Source organism: Harpegnathos saltator, unplaced genomic scaffold (genome assembly GCF_003227715.2).
Source record: "Harpegnathos saltator strain DR-91 unplaced genomic scaffold, Hsal_v8.6 scaffold213, whole genome shotgun sequence".
Taxonomy (NCBI): domain Eukaryota; kingdom Metazoa; phylum Arthropoda; class Insecta; order Hymenoptera; family Formicidae; genus Harpegnathos; species Harpegnathos saltator.
The window spans coordinates 1398157-1415243 of NW_020229999.1; the positions used below are offsets into that span (position 1 = coordinate 1398157).

At 51.3% G+C, this 17087-nt stretch overlaps 1 protein-coding gene across 1 annotated transcript in view; it reads left to right on the forward strand.

Annotated features, from left to right (window-relative positions):
* The window catches only part of Liprin-gamma (liprin protein kazrin), a 158124-nt gene extending 142958 nt beyond the window's left edge, over positions 1-15166 (forward strand). Inside the window, exons 12-19 of the mRNA XM_025298337.1 lie at positions 734-1001; positions 1332-1679; positions 1861-1984; positions 2519-2663; positions 7457-7646; positions 9429-9455; positions 11868-11888; positions 12957-15166. Coding sequence (XP_025154122.1) covers positions 734-1001; positions 1332-1679; positions 1861-1984; positions 2519-2663; positions 7457-7646; positions 9429-9455; positions 11868-11888; positions 12957-13196 — 1363 coding nt within the window. The 3' untranslated portion in view covers positions 13197-15166. The remainder of the gene's footprint in view (positions 1-733; positions 1002-1331; positions 1680-1860; positions 1985-2518; positions 2664-7456; positions 7647-9428; positions 9456-11867; positions 11889-12956) is intronic.
* The last annotated feature ends 1921 nt before the right edge of the window (positions 15167-17087 follow it).

Consider the following 17087-nt stretch of genomic DNA (forward strand, 5'->3'; position numbering starts at 1 on the left):
ATATTTTTAAAATAAAAGAAATTCTTGTATACTAACAAGGTTATAAAGAAATAAAGAAATTACAATCTAAATTTCTTGGATTGAAAAGAAGGAAAATTTTTACTTAATTTTACTTAAATAAAAATATTTCCTTATGAGGCTCTATTAATATTGCCTTATAAGGCGCTCATAATATTGCCTTATAAAGACCCATTAAACTTTTGTCACACATCTTAGAGCCCCGTGTTTTTTTATCCCTACTAGGGCTCGATTGATGTTAGGGAAAAATAATCAGGCCCTTACCAGAGCCCTATTAATTTTTCTACTCGGGTTCTTGAGATGAATAAAAAGATATTTATTCGGTGGGTGCTAATGATACATTTTGCTTTAAACTAAAAATTCATTTATCTAAATAAAAAAAGTACCCCGACTCGCGGCTTTACAAACACAGCAGATATTTTCTCGTTTGCAAACGAACTTTCCCGCTATACAAATAATAATAATACACACACACATATCGGTGTGAGCAAATGTGTTATCAGTACCCATCGCGAATAAACGCAGTCTCCATTTTTAGATGTTTCTTCAGCCAGTGTATTTCATCCGCGTCATAATGTGAGGAAGAATGATAGATAAACTTCACGGTGGATTCCAGCGACTTTGAAAGTCAATTTATAAAGATTCATTCACCCGATTCCCCGAGCATTGTTCCATCGAGATGCGCGATATGAATCATCGTTCTTCCTCCCGGCAGGGTGTTCGCCCGCTCGCGACACCGGAAGACGGCAAACAGTTCCGGCGGCGGGAGCGGCGGGAACGAGGGATCGGACGGCTTTGATCCATTTCGATCGTGGTCGCCACTCACCGAGGAGGGCTACGCTGAGAAACTTCGTCTGCTGCGAGAAGCGGCCTCCGTACCAATGGAACGATGGCGAGCCCCTACCGTTTTAGCGTGGTTAGAGGTGGCCCTCGGGATGCCGCAGTACGGGCCGCGATGTGCTGAGAACGTCAAGTCGGGCAAGGTAAAGGAATGGCAGACAGAAAGAGCAGGGAGGGAGGGGGAACGAAGAGAGTGCGGTCAGCTGTTTCATCAGCAAGTTTTGAGGTCGTTTCGAACTGGTGGACGCGAACGCGGAGTGTCCGCAAAGTCAGGTAGTTTTATTGTTGCCCGCTGCGAGGTCGACCTCGTTTTCGAGTTAAATCACCAACCGAGTGAGAGAACTCGAAGAGATCAACAGCGACTGACCATCGCCCGAGATCGCCGTAATCGGCGACCTATCGTCGTCATCGGGCACCCGCGAATACTTACATGCTGTAATTATCGCCGTTCGTTCGTAACGTCCGTTTTGCAGGTGCTGCTTGAGCTGAGCGACGCCGAGCTGGAGGCCGGTTTGGGCGTCACTCACCCCCTTCACCGGAAGAAATTGCGTCTGGCTATCGAAGAGCATCGGCACCCGAGTCACGTCCGGTACCCCTGCATCGCCCAGCTCGGGCACACCTGGGTAAGCTCCGAGTGGCTGCCGGACCTCGGCCTGGCCCAGTACTCGGAGAGCTTCGCCACCAATATGGTGGACGCGCGTATGTTGGATCATCTGAGCAAGAAGGAGCTGGAGAAGCTGCTCGGCGTGACGAGGAAGTTCCACCAGGCCAGCATCGTCCACGGTATTCACTTGCTGCGGATGTTGAACTACGATCGGCAGGTGAGCGAGTCCATTGCGCTGCCGTTACGTTACGTTACGTTACGCGAGCGCGAGGACAAAGGCTCGCTCGCGCTAACGCCAAGATTGCTTTTTGCGCGAGCGGCTTCTCAGCGACGACTAATTGAACAACGTAATTGCGGCTGGCGAGCCGTTCTAAAGAGACCTCGTGCTTCTGTGACAGGCGCTCGCCGTCAGGAGACACCAATGCGAGCAGGTCGACACGGATCCTTTGGTCTGGACGAACCAGAGGTTCATTCGGTGGGCGAGAAATATCGATCTCACGGAATACGCCGAGAATTTGAAAGGTGACCCATGCACGTCAGATTCCTCGCGTCGTGCCACCCACCCACCTTCCTTCCTTCCTTCCTTCCTTCCGTTTCCACGCGACGGATTTCGAGATTCCATTACGCCACGAGATCTTTATCGTTCTTCCCGAGATTGTTGACTTTTATACATTGCGAACGTTCTCGGGCTAAAAATTGCAGCCGAGGAATATAATCACGCGTTTTGTCTTGATCGATTATCTTTTCGTTTCACACATATATGCTACTTGCAGGCTACCAAAGTCTGCTGTTGACAAAAATTCTGTGTTCGTTAAAACCCACCGTTTCTTAGTAAGATAAATTCCACCGACTGACTGTAAAGCCTTCCCACCCCACCTACCAGGGAACGTAGTAAAACTGAAGAGGGTTTACATGAAAGAAAGCCTAATATCCTCCCCTTGTATGAACACCGTCCTAAGAGTTTAAGTCCACACACGAGCCGTCTACTTTCTTCCCCTCGGAAACGTGAAAAGTGATCTCGGACGAAGGAAGACGTTCTGCTTTTCTCTCCCGCAGACTCGGGTGTGCACGGCGCTCTGGTTGTGTTGGAGCCGTCGTTCACCGGCGACACGATGGCGACCGCTCTGGGCATACCGCCGGCCAAGCACATGATCCGACGGCACCTCACCGCCGAATTAGAAGCGCTCGTTCTGCCAGCAAGGTACTCAGTCTACTGTCATCCAGAGGCGACACTGGACAACGCTCACTAATCGACACGACGTCGTTGCTCTCGCCGCTCGCTGCTGGCGAGGCCGACGTCCGGAACAATATCCGAGAACTCGCGACCGCGAACACGTCCCGTCTCGAAGGAGCGCCTCGGGGGGATTCGACGAATCCACTTAAGGCTTCGAGAACAACGTCCCATACAGCCTCCTCGAGCGCGAACGCTTTGTTAACTCACTTTCACTGCGCTTCGTACGTCGATGACGAGCGGACACGTGCGCTCTAATAAACGCCGAGGACCGGACAAACGCGCGCGGACGTAGTTCCTCCGACGCCGCGCAGGAGCTATGAAACCGAGGAATGTATTCCCCCGCCGACATAAGAATACCTTCGACGGGGCGTTTTACGAAGGGAAGGTCTAATTGGCGCTAACAAGAAAGTTACGGTACTTTCGGGTTTCCTCGAACCACGACTCTCTCGGATACTCCCGGCTTTACGGCCGCTCACGTTTGGAACCGTCACGTTTCATAACCATCGCGGTGGAATAACACGTTTGAAAAAATTTGCCGACTTCATTTACTGCAAGTTGTCAATGCGTCATATCGCATGACGTGCGCGAACAAAAGGGGCGAGTATACAGTTCGGATAATTCAAAGTCGCGGCGTTCTCTTTCGGTGAGTTTTGCGTCGAAGGCAAGCGTATTCTCTGAGAATTGAACTGAAAAGTGAATTCTGTTGTTGGCAGACAACGTTGCAGAACTCTCGGGGGGGGATTTCGTGACCTTCGATCAAACAAACTCTACCATAATTTTCCCTTTATCGCAAATTGGTAGCAAAACTCCGTTAAATTAACATTGCTAAATTAGCATTGCGAATATTCTTCCGTTCGATGATCTATTCGGTGAAAAGTCGGCGGCGCGTCGCTCATCGGGTCAACTGTCACGCTCGATAAAACCCCCTCGCTCTTCGACGGAAACGTTCCCGCGAAACGTAATTCACTGCCTTTCATCTCGTTGGTCCGGGAGGCTGCACGCGAAAGCGAGAAGACGAGGAAACGGAAAGCGCTCGATCCTCCGAAGATTTCGATAGTCGACCAAAAGACAATAAGGCGGAATCGAGCCTTCCTATAGCGGTGGTCGCGCGAAAGACGCTCTTCCAAGGCTCCCCTTCGAGGACGGGAACACAACAGCGGGAAGGGGTCGGGTTAGTGCTGGGAGGAAATGAGGTCGTCTACGGTCGTGATTATATCCTCATCCTCTCCGATCGACTCGCCGTGGATCATCGCTACGATACGGCGCGTTAACGATCGAGACAGGCAGGTGCGAGTTGAGAGGCAACGAACAACGACGACGGGACGACCCGGACGGTCACGCGCCGGATACTCCGCGTCTACGACAGGCTACGTGGCGCCAAAGTCAGGTCCCCGGGTGACGACGTGGCCGATCGCGGGCGTGTCGGTGTTCGCGGCGGTCGCGGAAACAGAGGCATTCGCTAGAGCATCGTCAATTATTTGTTTACAGGGCTGCTTTTTCGCGAGCGTGCGCACCCGCGAGATCGGGAATGCTTCGAACACCTCCCGTTCGCTCTCGACCGCGAGAGGAGCCTTCTCTCATCCGCGAAACTTTTCGCGATAAGAAAAGTCCCATCGGAAAGATTCACCGGCGGATCCTCTCGTCGTCGTGGCCGTCGTCGTCGATGACGGCGGCGCGCATTCCACGCTTTCCTCGCGAGCGATCGATACTCGCGTTTTGCGCCGTAAAATAACGTTAGTCTGGAGAAGAGGGGCAGAGAGAGAGAGAGAGAGAGAGAGAGAGAGAGAAAGAGGGAGAGAGAGAGAGAGAGAGAGATAGAGATAGAGAGAGAGAGAGCGAGAGTTGTTACTGTATAGTCACTGGTAATCGATAGGCAGCTACTTTTCCAGAATTTCTACGAGTAAAGTTAGGATAGCCGTATAAGGGCCGTATCCGTGAACTTCCCGCAAAAAGCTTTCGTAATCGACAGTAATTTTATGTATCGTTTAGGAATCGAGAGAAGGAGAGGGAGAGAGAGAGAGAGATAGAGATAGAGAGAAAGTTGTACATATCCCGAGAACTAGCTCGGGCGCGAAGAATATGAAGGGAGTACAATTTTCACTTGGATCTTGTCACGCTCCTCTGCAACGCGATTAACGCGGACGCGTCGGGTCAAATTAGTCGCTCCGCGACGAGAGAAAGAAATCAAATCACGAGGCCGACGCGCGCTTTCAGCTTCTATAGTAAAAAGCCGGCGTAAAAAGCTTCTCTCGACGTGGAAGCTAACACCAAGCGCGGTACTCCGCGCAGACGGCCTCGATAATGTGTCTTCGTCACGGTATATCGAGTACACAACAGCTTCAATGGAGCTTCGATCCTTGTTGAGGCCGGAACTCACTAGTGCTTCCAATCATCCTTGTCGTATTCGCACGGGGAAGAAGATCTCACTTCGTGTAACCGAATGGAGACCAGGCGAGAAAAACGATATCTTTGTTACGCCGCGGTTGAAAAAAATTCGTCCGAACATTCAGCTGTGACTGTCGGAGACTCGGCTGAGATAGCCTAAAGGAATTGACTGATCAGAAACTTCCTGCCGGAATCTTCCCGCCTTTGCAGCCGACCTTTTCATCCGGCAGCGGGAAATCCAGTTACACTAACGAAATCGTTTCTTCTGCGCGCGGAAAGAATCTCAATTCTGTGTGTGACTGGCTGTGAAGCGAACGAACGGAAACTCGCTGAACAAAACGCTACTTGGCTTATTCGCTATGAAATCATATCTCTGTCGTCGTGACCGGGAACTCTCGTCTAAACATTCAGACTCGATTGAGACAGTTGAAAACGATAGATTCTTCGACAATAATTAGAGACATTTTTCTCTCCCCACCTCGAGTTTCCTCTAATCGCATCGGGCAGCGGAACATTCAGTGATACTAACGGAGTACTGCTTCGCGCCCGTGTAGAGTACGATGTAACATGTTCAAACACGTCAAGTGCTGTCAAAGTGAGACTAGAACAGCCGAAATAATCAGGTCGCCCTAATGCGGCGACATCGCGAACGACTGGAGTTTCGGCCTGGCGAATGCCGTTGAAGCTTCATCGAAGCTGCCTGCACACGCCGACTGATCGAAGCGAAGCTGAAACGTGGACACCTTTGGTATATATCGAGCTAATGGATAGAGTGCATAAGAGCGCGCCCGCTCGCCGCCGGTCGTCGATCGCGCAGTGATCTCGTAGGTCTCGCGGCGAGCGAGCGAGCGGAAGTACCCGTTTAGTCTTTAATACACATGCCATACCTGGATATACATACATATATATATATATATATATATATATATATCGGGCATACACACACGTAAATATACAGTACAGTTACAGTCTCGACATAATGTACATATGCAAACGTACGCGAGATTACCCAGTGGAACGTGCCGGAGTACTCTTTTTGCCGTGCTCCCGCGGCTTCGCCGAGTCGCGGCGCGACTCGCTGGGGTCTGCAAGTCCACTCGATCGCGGATCCACCGGTAATGTGTCTCATAGCTGAGCCGTAGCCCACAGCTGCCGCCTGCACTGCACTGCGCTATGTACAGCACATGTTAATCTTAGTGATCGTGGTGTAATCCTTGGTCAGACGCCCCTCCCCCCCCCCTTCCCCTTTGGCCGCCGCACACCCGTTGCTCTTACTCGCGCCACACTCTCTTCCGCAACGCGTTGCTCGCGAGGCAAATCGCGACGGTCTCTCGAAAGCCGAAAGTCTCTCTCAGAGCACTTCCGAGCACTTGCGTCTCGTCGGCTGCGCGTCACTATCGGTCGTACCTCGGTTTCCCTCATTATCGGTGTCTTATCGGTAACGTATGAAGAGAGAAAAAGAAAAAAAGAGATATACAGTTGTTGTTGTACCTTTGCCTCTCTCGTCGTAGAGCCCTCTCTTGCTACTCTCGGACCGGTCTCTCTGGCCAGGAATCACACCACAGTGCATTATGATTCCTTTTATCTTTTTCTGATTTCTGCCAACTTTGATATATTTATATACATCTTTGACTGTTCGATGTTTATATTCTCTCGTTGACTGGTTAGCTGGCGGCTGCGAGCTGCGTCTCGGTCGTCGGTCCCGATCGGCTCACGCTCGGCTCACGATCCTGCGCAGCTCGGCAGCCCGGTAAACATTATACATTATTCTCTATATCGGTGGTGCACAAAATGCTTGTGTATGTATATTTATGTTGTAACTAGATATTCATTATGAGATAGATCTCGTCTCTACCGTCTCGGGCACCTGCAGCGAGCCACTACGTCAAGAGCGAGTGTCGTCGCGGGCCACAGGAGGCCGAGCGGCGGAAGCCCGCTCTCGCTCACTCTCTCCCTCGCGCGCAACGACGCAGGATCAGTCGAAATATAAAGGACGGTCGCGAGAATCGGTATACGTCATCTGAGCGAATTTAATCGTCATCGCGTTCCATTCCAATGTCCACGTCGGAAGGAACAGAGTCGAGCAGCGGCACACCGCGATGCAAATTTTTACATCGGGTGAGAAGCTTAAAGCTACCGGGCGCTTTCTTCCCGAGGGAGAAAGAGGGAGAGAGGGAGGGAGGGAGGGAGAAAGAAATAACGAAAAGAAAAAGAGAAAGAAAGTGATAAAGATAGAGCGGTTCGCTGTAGCACGTGCCGTACGTGTGTGTGTGTGTGTGTGTGTGTGTCCGTGGTCGAGGTATGTGCGTATAGATGGAGGGGGTGCGCGTACGCAGAAAGGCGTGCATGAAGGGTGGTGTGCGTGTGTTGCGTAGAAGTCAGCTGGAGATGGTCCCGAGGAACAGCAACGCCGGGGGTCGTCCGATGAGCACCGCGAGCGCGGGCGGTAGTCTCGGGCGTGGGAGCAGGGCGCTGCATCTACAGCATCATCAGAGCTCGCTGTCGGCCCTCCACATGACGGCGAATCACACCGGCACCGTCGACCGTCGCAGATCCAGCCTCAGGGTAACGTACCGTCTAGATTCGCCAAGGGCCTGGTCCTCCGCGCACGACTGCACCAGGAACTCGATGCCGCCCCCCGCCTCGCCCTTGCACTCTTCTTGATCCTTTCTTCCAGTCTCGCGGTCTCACAGGTAGGCGCGTGATCGCTCAGAGCGAGCCTCGCCGAAGGTAATCGCTAATTACTAATTAGACGGCGCGGCGCGAGTTCGAGTTGAGCTTGCGCGTACTTTAGGAGGAGCTTCGCACACGCTTCTGCGCTTTCTCTCGTCTCGTGTTCACCGAGCGTGCAGACTGAGCGCTCGCGCGAGGCATCGCGCGTTTACGCGTGAGAACTGCCGACAGTCGAGACGCGTAGCTCTGTCGTGGCGTTTTCTTTCAACGCCCGCATTGAAAATGTGAAGTACATCGTTGTACGAGAGTGAGTAATCTTTAGAAGAACTTGTAGAAACCGATCACTTTCGATCGCTCCTTTGGTAGCTTTCGCCTGTCAATCGATGGGACGATTTCTTCTGCGGGGGTCGAGAGAAAGAATCGACGGCTTCGATTTCGACTGGACGTCGGACTGGAAGGGGAGCCGAGAGGACAGTGCGAGATAGTCTCCCGGAAGAGATAATCTCCCGGCGAGTCGCTTCTCTCAGCATACGCTTGATCTCATCATGACCATTGTGCATCGTAGAGATATCTAGAACATCGGTATCAGTGTGACATACATACTCGATCCCGCATATTCGATCCCCTCTTCATCAGGATCACGTAAGTGACGGATTCATTCTCCCCCTCCCCTCTCCTCCCTTCTTCTCCGTCCTCCTCCGATCCTTCTCGGGAGAAAGAGAGATGAGAACGGCCGTGTCCTCTCATGTATATGTTATGACAGACAAAACAGACACTCACATTTCCGCATTCAACATTCATTCGGTCTTGCATGAAATCAAATAAGCACTGCGAATTATCAGCGAGAGCACGCATATCCATCATTTTCAGCGAGATCATTCCCCCCGACGTGTTGATTCATTCGGAAAATTGCGCGAAGCGCGAGCCGCTCCCGCGCCCGCGGGTTACACACGACGCGAATATGCGCGCTGAAAAATGCAGAAACTCATTATTGACGCCGTTCTCCATCCGATGCACAATCATTGGCACGCGCGCGCGCGCGCGAGACTATTGGTCCTGGCGCCGCTCACTCCTCGCCCCCTTCACATCTCCATCGCGCTCATCTCCCCCACGCACCTCATCAGTGTGACTTTTCATCATTAGCTCTTTGATTTTCTTAATCATTGGCACGACTGCATGGCATCGCTTTACTTAAGGACGCTCGCATAATGACACCCCACTGCGAAGAGTATTCTCTCCCGTGACGCCCGTGATTGACCCTCGCCGAGCGCGAGACGGACGATCCTGCGGACCGCGCGAATTTCGCTCTCGCGGACTCGAGCAGCCTGCTGCCAAATCGCGCCAATTATTCTCAATGTTTGCGATACCACTGCGACGTCATTACGAACGCTGGCGGAGTAACGTTCGCGGGGTGAAATTCTAAGCTGAGGCGCGTGCAGCCTCGAAAACGAAGATACCTTCGCCGGAGATCGCCGGACATTGCTTGACGCTTGACGTATTCATTCGGCGAGATTAACGACCGCTCCGTTCGCGCTGTTTGATGTTCTCCGTCGTCGTCCAGGCGGTGCCGGAAGTTTCAGGCCGCGACGAGGGTCAATAACAGAATCTCACGCTGTGAGCTATGAGCTCGACCTAACGTTAATCATTGTCCCTGCATCCTGTGGATCATCGCAGACCTGCAGTCTTCTTTACTTGAAAAAGGTTCGGTATTTCTATATATATATATATTATATATCTTTACATATATATATAAATATACATATATCCGTTTCTTTCTCTAAAACTTCATTGTACATTGTTCTATCGCCGTAAAGAGCTCGTATTATCGGACTTTGCTGTCGACGCCGCCGCCGCGCGTCTCGCTGCATTCGGTTATTTCATCATTGCGGCGCGTTTTCGCGGAGTCTCCGACAGTCCGCGATCGGCCGCGGCCGGTCGAGCTTGAAATTCTAACACGGACCATCAGTTCCTACCGTACCGTACCGTATCGTCTTGACCGCGTTTGCCAATCGGGAAACATTGTTTTCGCCTCGTCAGAGACCGGAGTCAGGAGACTTTGAGAAAACGGTCTTCGCGAGGGCACGCGAGTGACCGAGCAATCGATCGCGTCCAGTCTTCGGTTCACTCGCAACGTTACGATTACGCGGCATCATCATCTCCATGTCTCTTCTGGATCACGCTGTTGCAATCCCCCTTATCATTCTTACCGACCGGAAGGCAAAATCCGGACGTGCTGAAGCTCGCGAGAGGATCTCTCGTGTCGCGCGCCGCGATCAGTCTCTCCTCGGTGAGGATCGTCCGATCGCGAGAATCGGATAGCAGCAAAGTGTTCTCGATCGATCGCGAACTGGTGCCCGCGTTCTCTCCTAGGAAAGTAACACACAGAAGAGTCATCGGTATCGCATTATCGACGTCGCGCGGTACGACGAAGCGTTCCACGTCGCGAACGCTTCCTCGCTCGCTCGAGAACGACGGGGTGAGAAAGAACGAGAGAGAAAGAGATAGAGAGAGAGAGAGAGAGAGAGAGAGAGAGAGAGAGAGAGAGAGAGAGAGAGAGAGAGAGAGAGAGAGACAGTCGAAAGCTGACGACCTCAGCGAAGCGAAGCGACGTGACGAAAGTTGGAAGGCCGGTGAGACGAGAGAGAGAGAGAGAGAGAGAGAGAGAGAGAGAGAGAGAGAGAGAGAGAGAGAGAGAGAGAGAGAGAGAGAGAGAGAGAGCAGGAAAATTTCCGGCTAACGCGACTAATTGATCGGCCGTTGGGCGGGGAGGAGGTGAGTCGGACGTTTCGCTGAGGTCCGAGCGATTCCGTGGTGGATCTCGGCCTCGATCGCGCCTCGATCAGACCTCGAAGGATGCGGGCAAGCGAGCGTATCTCGCGTACGAGAGACGTCTTGTAATTTTGCGCGCGGGCCACGCGGGCGGGCGTAGGGAATTCGTCAGTCGAGCGCGTTTCCGGCGGTCCGCGAGTCCGCAGGTTCTTCGTATTCAGCGTCGGAGACCCCTTGGCTCTCGCCAAGGTTAAAGAAAGAGAAAAGACTGATGGAGTACGAGCCTAAGCCTTGTAGCCGTAATTACTGTTCGCAATTATATAGAGAATGAGAAGAGAAACACGCGAGAAACACCTTCTCCTTTGTACTTAGTCATCTTACTTGTACTTACCTTGTTTCCGTCTTTATAGCCCAATCAGATTGCCAGACAATCTGCCGCGCTGAGAAGGGGGTGTCGTAATCGCGCGGACGGTCCTTCCGCGTCGTTTCCCCCGTCGGTCGTCGTCAGACGAAAGATTCGCAGCTGTTCGAGACACATATTTATCAGGATCAACACCTCCGTCGCCCCCGCTGTCGTTGATCCTTTATCCGGACCGCAGTCCGGGGATCCTTCGCCTGCGTGTGTAACGACGCAGGCGGAATCCCCGCGAATCACGGGGACGGATCGAAAGGCGTCGCGCGGGATTGCTCGGGGGGAGACTCCGTCGCGAATTTCCTTGGCGATTCGTTCGCCGTTATCGCGGGCGATTTCGCGTCGCGATTGTTCCTCCGCATCGTAGCGTAGAGCTTCGCAGCGTCGAGAGAGAGGGCGAGAACTGCCTCTCCCGCGAGCCGTTCGGAAATCCGTCGATTACTCAGCCGCGATGCGATCGCGCGCGTCGTTTCCTAATCCCACGATTACACCCCCCGTTCTCAGCGCCAAGTACACCGATGTGTACACGCTATGCCACACTGTAAACACTGTATATAACGAGCATATATTAGCTAAACACGTGTCCTCCTCATGTATGTAACCAGAGTGTCCCGTGTCTCAAGGCACATCTTCATAGCGAGTAGCGGTTAAAATTGCATTATGCAGCTCGAATTAATTACGTAGCTGAAAGAGAACATTTGAGGGAGATAGATGAGAGAGAGAGAGAGAGAGAGAGAGAGAGAGAGAGAGAGAGAGAGAGAGAGAGAGAGAGAGAGAACGTACTAATTATAACGAGCCATTACTTATGACTGCGAGGGGCTCGCGGCGCCCCGCGCCCGTCATAATCGATTGTGTAAATATAAACTGACGATTTCAATGTGGAAATTCAACGTGTGTGGATTCTTAATCGACCTTATTTCGTCCTTTACTAGTTGTCGTGGAGAAGCTCACAGGTATGCGCCATTAACATACAGTCAAGTACGTACGCTATCCCCCTGTATTAGTGTTGTCACTTCTCCCGGCGATCCTGCTCGCACAGCTCGTCTTCGATCGTCGCGATCGGCAGCGAATCCCGCGCCGATCGCCGACGTCTGTTTGCGAAGTGACGAGAAGCGAGAACTGCGAACGCTCCACTTTGTCGTAGCACGTGCATCCTTCCTGCGTCGTGTCTGCAATCATGCAACGATCTCACTCTGCTCATCCCGACTGCTCATCTCTACTGAAACCTACTCGCTGGTTCTCCGCTGCTAATGGAGGACAGCATTGAGAAAATTTAAATAGCGATGTCGCGCTCTCTCCTGCGACAAGAGCGCGAGAAACTCGATTTCCACAGCAAATGTTAAAGTTAAGCGAAACAATTAAATTTATTGAATTGAATGACAGAAATAATTGAATTTCACAAATAAATAATGTTGTCTTGTACATTAATTAAGTTCAACCGTAATTAATCATCAATCATTGAACGCTAATTTGATGAAACTGAACGATGGAGTTGAAACATGTTGTTACATTTATTTAAAGATTCAATCGAATTATTTAATTTTATATCGTACAAACGTACAAATATTAATTAATCAGTTCTCAAATTAATTAAAATTCAGCAATAGAGGACACCGGAAAAAACAGCGGGAGCGGGAGATACTTGAACCAGCAGCAAAAATCGCTATTCAAATTTCCGAGCACCCCCCCCCCTCCCCCTCGCCCCACGCTTGTCTCACTCCTCCAACACGTAACTCCCGCGAACAACGCGAGAGACGTTCGGCGACGGAGACGTCTAAGAACCGTCTGAAGGTACCTGCCGACGTTCCTTAGACGTTTTCTCGCAGCTCATCACTCGGACATTCGCGCTGCAAACCCCCGCAGAACTCTCTCGGCACTCTCGGGCGTCCGCCCGGGACTCCGCTCTCGTTCGCCCGTAGCTTCGACCTCACCGAGCCGGGAAGTCGAGATCCACCGCTTGACCCGTCGCGCTCGGTCGACCCGCAGCGATCACTCACCCAGACACGTGATGCTTTTCGCAGGGATCCCTGAGCAGAGCGTTCGGTCTCCGGCCTAGAAGCGAGAAGGCGTCACCGTCGTCGTCCTCGGACACCGGCAGCCTCGCCAGCCAGTGCCAATACATGAGCAGCGTGCGCAGCAACTCACCGCCGCCGCCGCAGCTGCCGCCTCGGCCGATGACGGGCGGCAAACGGCACCGTCGGGTCAAGAGCATCGGCGACATCGAGTACATAAGCACGGCGGCGGTGAGCACCCCGGTCTGACAAGAGGGTAGGCCCCACCACCCGGGGCCTTACCGCAGCTTGAGCGAGCGCGGCTACTCCTCGTCGTACTCGTCGTCCCAGTACGGCTCTTATTCGGGCTACAGCAACGTCCTCGCAGCCGAGTATCAGTATCAACAGCAACAGCAGCAGCAGTCCGGCAACTACTATCAGCTGCAGGGCGGCTATTACTCGCCGCAGAGCTCCGGTCCGCCGTTCCCGGGCGTGCAGAGGTACGGCAGCCTGGCCGAGGAAACCTGGTCGTGCACCACCAAGAGCGACTCGCCGGGCATCTCCAAGGCTAATCCCAGGACTTACTTGGCTTAGTGGGCGGCCGCGGCCGTGCTGAGAACGAGATTCGTCGAGTAGGCGGATGGTGGGAATTACGCGAGCGCGCGCGCGCGCGCGTTGGCGCACCCTGTGCGCCGCGACTCGGAACGTTCCCGATGATGCGTGCTTCTGATGCGTTCTTGAGATAGTTAGATCTTTGTTATCCGTGGCCTCTCATGACGTGATGAATGACTGAGAAATAGCGAGGAGAACGTTGAAGGAAAGACGACACGAGGGAACTGCGTCGCGCGCTCGTCGGAACGCGTGCGAATTGCACGCGACTTGCTTGTTCGCGATTCAAACGGAATGATTGTCGTCGTCGACGAGACACCGAGAGAACCATCACGCTGAATCTAAAAGCCCCCGAGCTCCTGACGTCCCCCGCGTTAAGACGCGAAGGTGTCTGATTGAAAGGACCCGATCGAGCTTATAGGTAATTCGACGAAACGATCTAGATGTCTCGAGCGCCTCCGGCGTAATGATAATTGTTACTACAAGTCCGAGCAGCTGGCAGGATATTCATCTCGTTGATGTGACAACCGTAACAGACAATACCTCTCAGTCGCGGACGACGGACGCTCGCGAGAGCGAGCGGATTGCCTCGGACGAGCCTCTTTTAACGACAGAGCTATACAATTAAGAGAACTCGAGACTCGCGCTGAAGCTCCGACAAGTACGAGTAAATGTCGATGTGTCACACCGTTATCCTTAAGAGTTACTCTCGATTACGCAAATTAATTCTACGTCGTACAAATGTTAAAGCAGCATATCGTGACTGTTGATGAGGGAGGAACGACCGAGAGGGGGGAGCCCGACCAAATTTTATTAGCACACATCGAGCTAAACGACGTAAACTCGCCGACAATTCACCCGACACGTGCTGGTGAGTAGAATATAGAGGATTATATATTTACGATCGCGGGGCAGGTAGGGTTTAAGCAGGAAGGGTGAAGAGGAAAGGTCAAGCGAGCTGATGTGATGAAAGAAAAAATACTTCTCGGTTATTCGATCCCACCAGCGCTGACATCATGTAAACGCAGTTCGCCGGAATCAGTTCTTTCTCAGCGTCATCGCGAACGACGAATTCCCGTGTTTACCGAGACAGAGAGAGCGGGCGAGCGAGCGAGCGAGCAAGAGAGAGAGAGAGAGAGAGAGAGAGAGAGAGAGAGAGAGAGAGAGAGAGAGAGAGAGAGAGAGAGAGAGATATGTTAAGTTAGATTAATGAATAAAATCCATTCTAATCTGTAAGCTATGGAGCACACGTGAGATCGCGTCGTGGGCGTCGTTCGAGGATATTTTCGCTTAAGGATCGACGGACAGATGAAGGGAACGACGAACGAACGAACGAACGCACGCACGCAAGCAGGCGCGATCGATCGTGCGATCGAGGAGACGCGCCGAGCGCGTTCGGTCGCAACTTGGCTCGCGTTGTCGGGGCACATGCTCGTCCTCGGCTCGTTGTAATCGTTAATGATAATTAATACGTACAATATCTCCTCCCCAGTGTTCGTGTACCCACGCTCTCGCGCGGTCGCGAGACGATATTTTGTAGATAACGCGTATTTAAACGCGATATTTATTGGTAGAGGCGGCGATTATTTCGCGACACTCGCGAGAGAGAGAGAGAGAGAGAGAGAGAGAGAGAGAGAGAGAAAGAGAGAGAAAGAGAGAGAATCTCTTCGCGCCTGATCGGATTATTAGATTCCACTCGGCCGTCAGTCGGATCCACAGGACCACAGGACAACGGGCGTGCACGTCCGGTTACGCGGATCCCGTTTAGTATTACCGCCGTTTCGCGAGTCGGCAAACGGCGAATTAATACGCCAGCTCTCTCTACCTACGATGCGTACCTAAGTGATTTATTTATATAAATTAGTTTAGGTCTTAATATATATATATATATATATATATATATATATATATATATATACATATATATATACATATATTTATTTATATACGAGATATATATATATATATATTGTATATCGCGACTCGCGCGCGTGCGGCCAAAAATCCTCCCCATCTCCCCTTCCTCCCGCCACATTCAGCTTGCGCGACAGAAATCCCGAGACAGCGTTTCGCTTCTGTACTACATCGGTGCGAGGCGGCGACCACACAGATTTCACTACGAAACCGTTGTAAATGTGCTCAGTTACGTCTGTATATATTTATTTGTGAACTGTATCGAAGAGTATTTGGGGAAAGATTAAATAAACAATTCGCCTCTCTTTACATCCGTCGCTACTATACAATCGTCGTGAACGCGCAACGGTATCAGAATCACTGGGATAATAACTTATTTCATTCTTTTCTCTTTTGTTTCTGGAATCTTCAAGCAGCGCAAACATCGCGTCCACACTATAATACTATAAAATATAAAATATCAAATATTATAAAAACGAGATTTCTCAAGACGAGATTCCATGGGGATTCTCTCACGGATCGCGTCGCTCCGTGTCCGACGATGCAACGCCATCAGCTATGTCACCTGCGACATCAGGATTCAACTGAAATGAGACAGTTGAGAGTTCAACTGAAATGAGACTGAAATGAATACAGTTACATTGATAATTAACAATAACGCATTGATAATTCTGCGCAGTAATTAATAATACGAGGCCCCTCGGTGCCAAATAAGACTCGTGATTCAATTTTTATGTGTTTTAGTTAATGTTCTGCGTCTGCAATTTGCGTCTTGTAACTTACGATTTATGCAGACTGGACATTACAGATGCAACTTTATTAGGAGTTGAGGTTCTTTATATATGCTAATGACTTATAACTAGACTTATACTATTCAAGATATCTTAGTTATTCGTGTTATTAATTACTACGCGACCCAATTCGAAGCGAACAACTCACCATTAGATTCAGCAACTAGAGTTTCTCCTCAAAGGCAGCAACGTGACGTTCCTGCCTTTGAGCGGTGTGAAGAAATCTACGGGCTGAGTTTCCCGACAACTCTGCATTTTCACTTGTCTGACTCTTCGAGTTCCCCACGAGCAACTTCATTGTCGAGTCCTCTTGGGATCTATCGAGTCTGCTAGATTCAACTAGAGTGCCACTGTCGCTGTCAGGATCTTTTAGAGACGAGAAGATACTGCTGTTCTTATCGTTCATGGACTGGAATACGAAAATCGAGTCGTTTGGCGGAGAGTAAAAGTCCAGCTTCTCTTCGGTGCAAACGCGCTCAAGCAAATATGGCTTGCTAACGAAATCATTCATCTTCTCCGACGCATTCATCGAATCTCGGTCGACCTCCTGCTTAACCTTCACCGACTCCTCGTCGAGGGACGCTCACGAAACCGGACTGTCGTCCATCTGAAGCTTCGATCTTATATTCAGACTCTTCGTCGCCGACCCACTCGGTTTCACGACTGTGTCCGGTCCAGGTGTCCGATTGGCGTGCTGTATCGTGTCATTCAACAGCGTCGACTTGTTAGACAATTGGCTTATCTTCATCGTAATGAACGGCGTGCTGAGTCAGTGGAAGGTTTTCGGGTCAATGTTGCGGTGCGCCGGTGTCGACGTATTTATTCTCTTCGAGCATTTGCCCGAGGT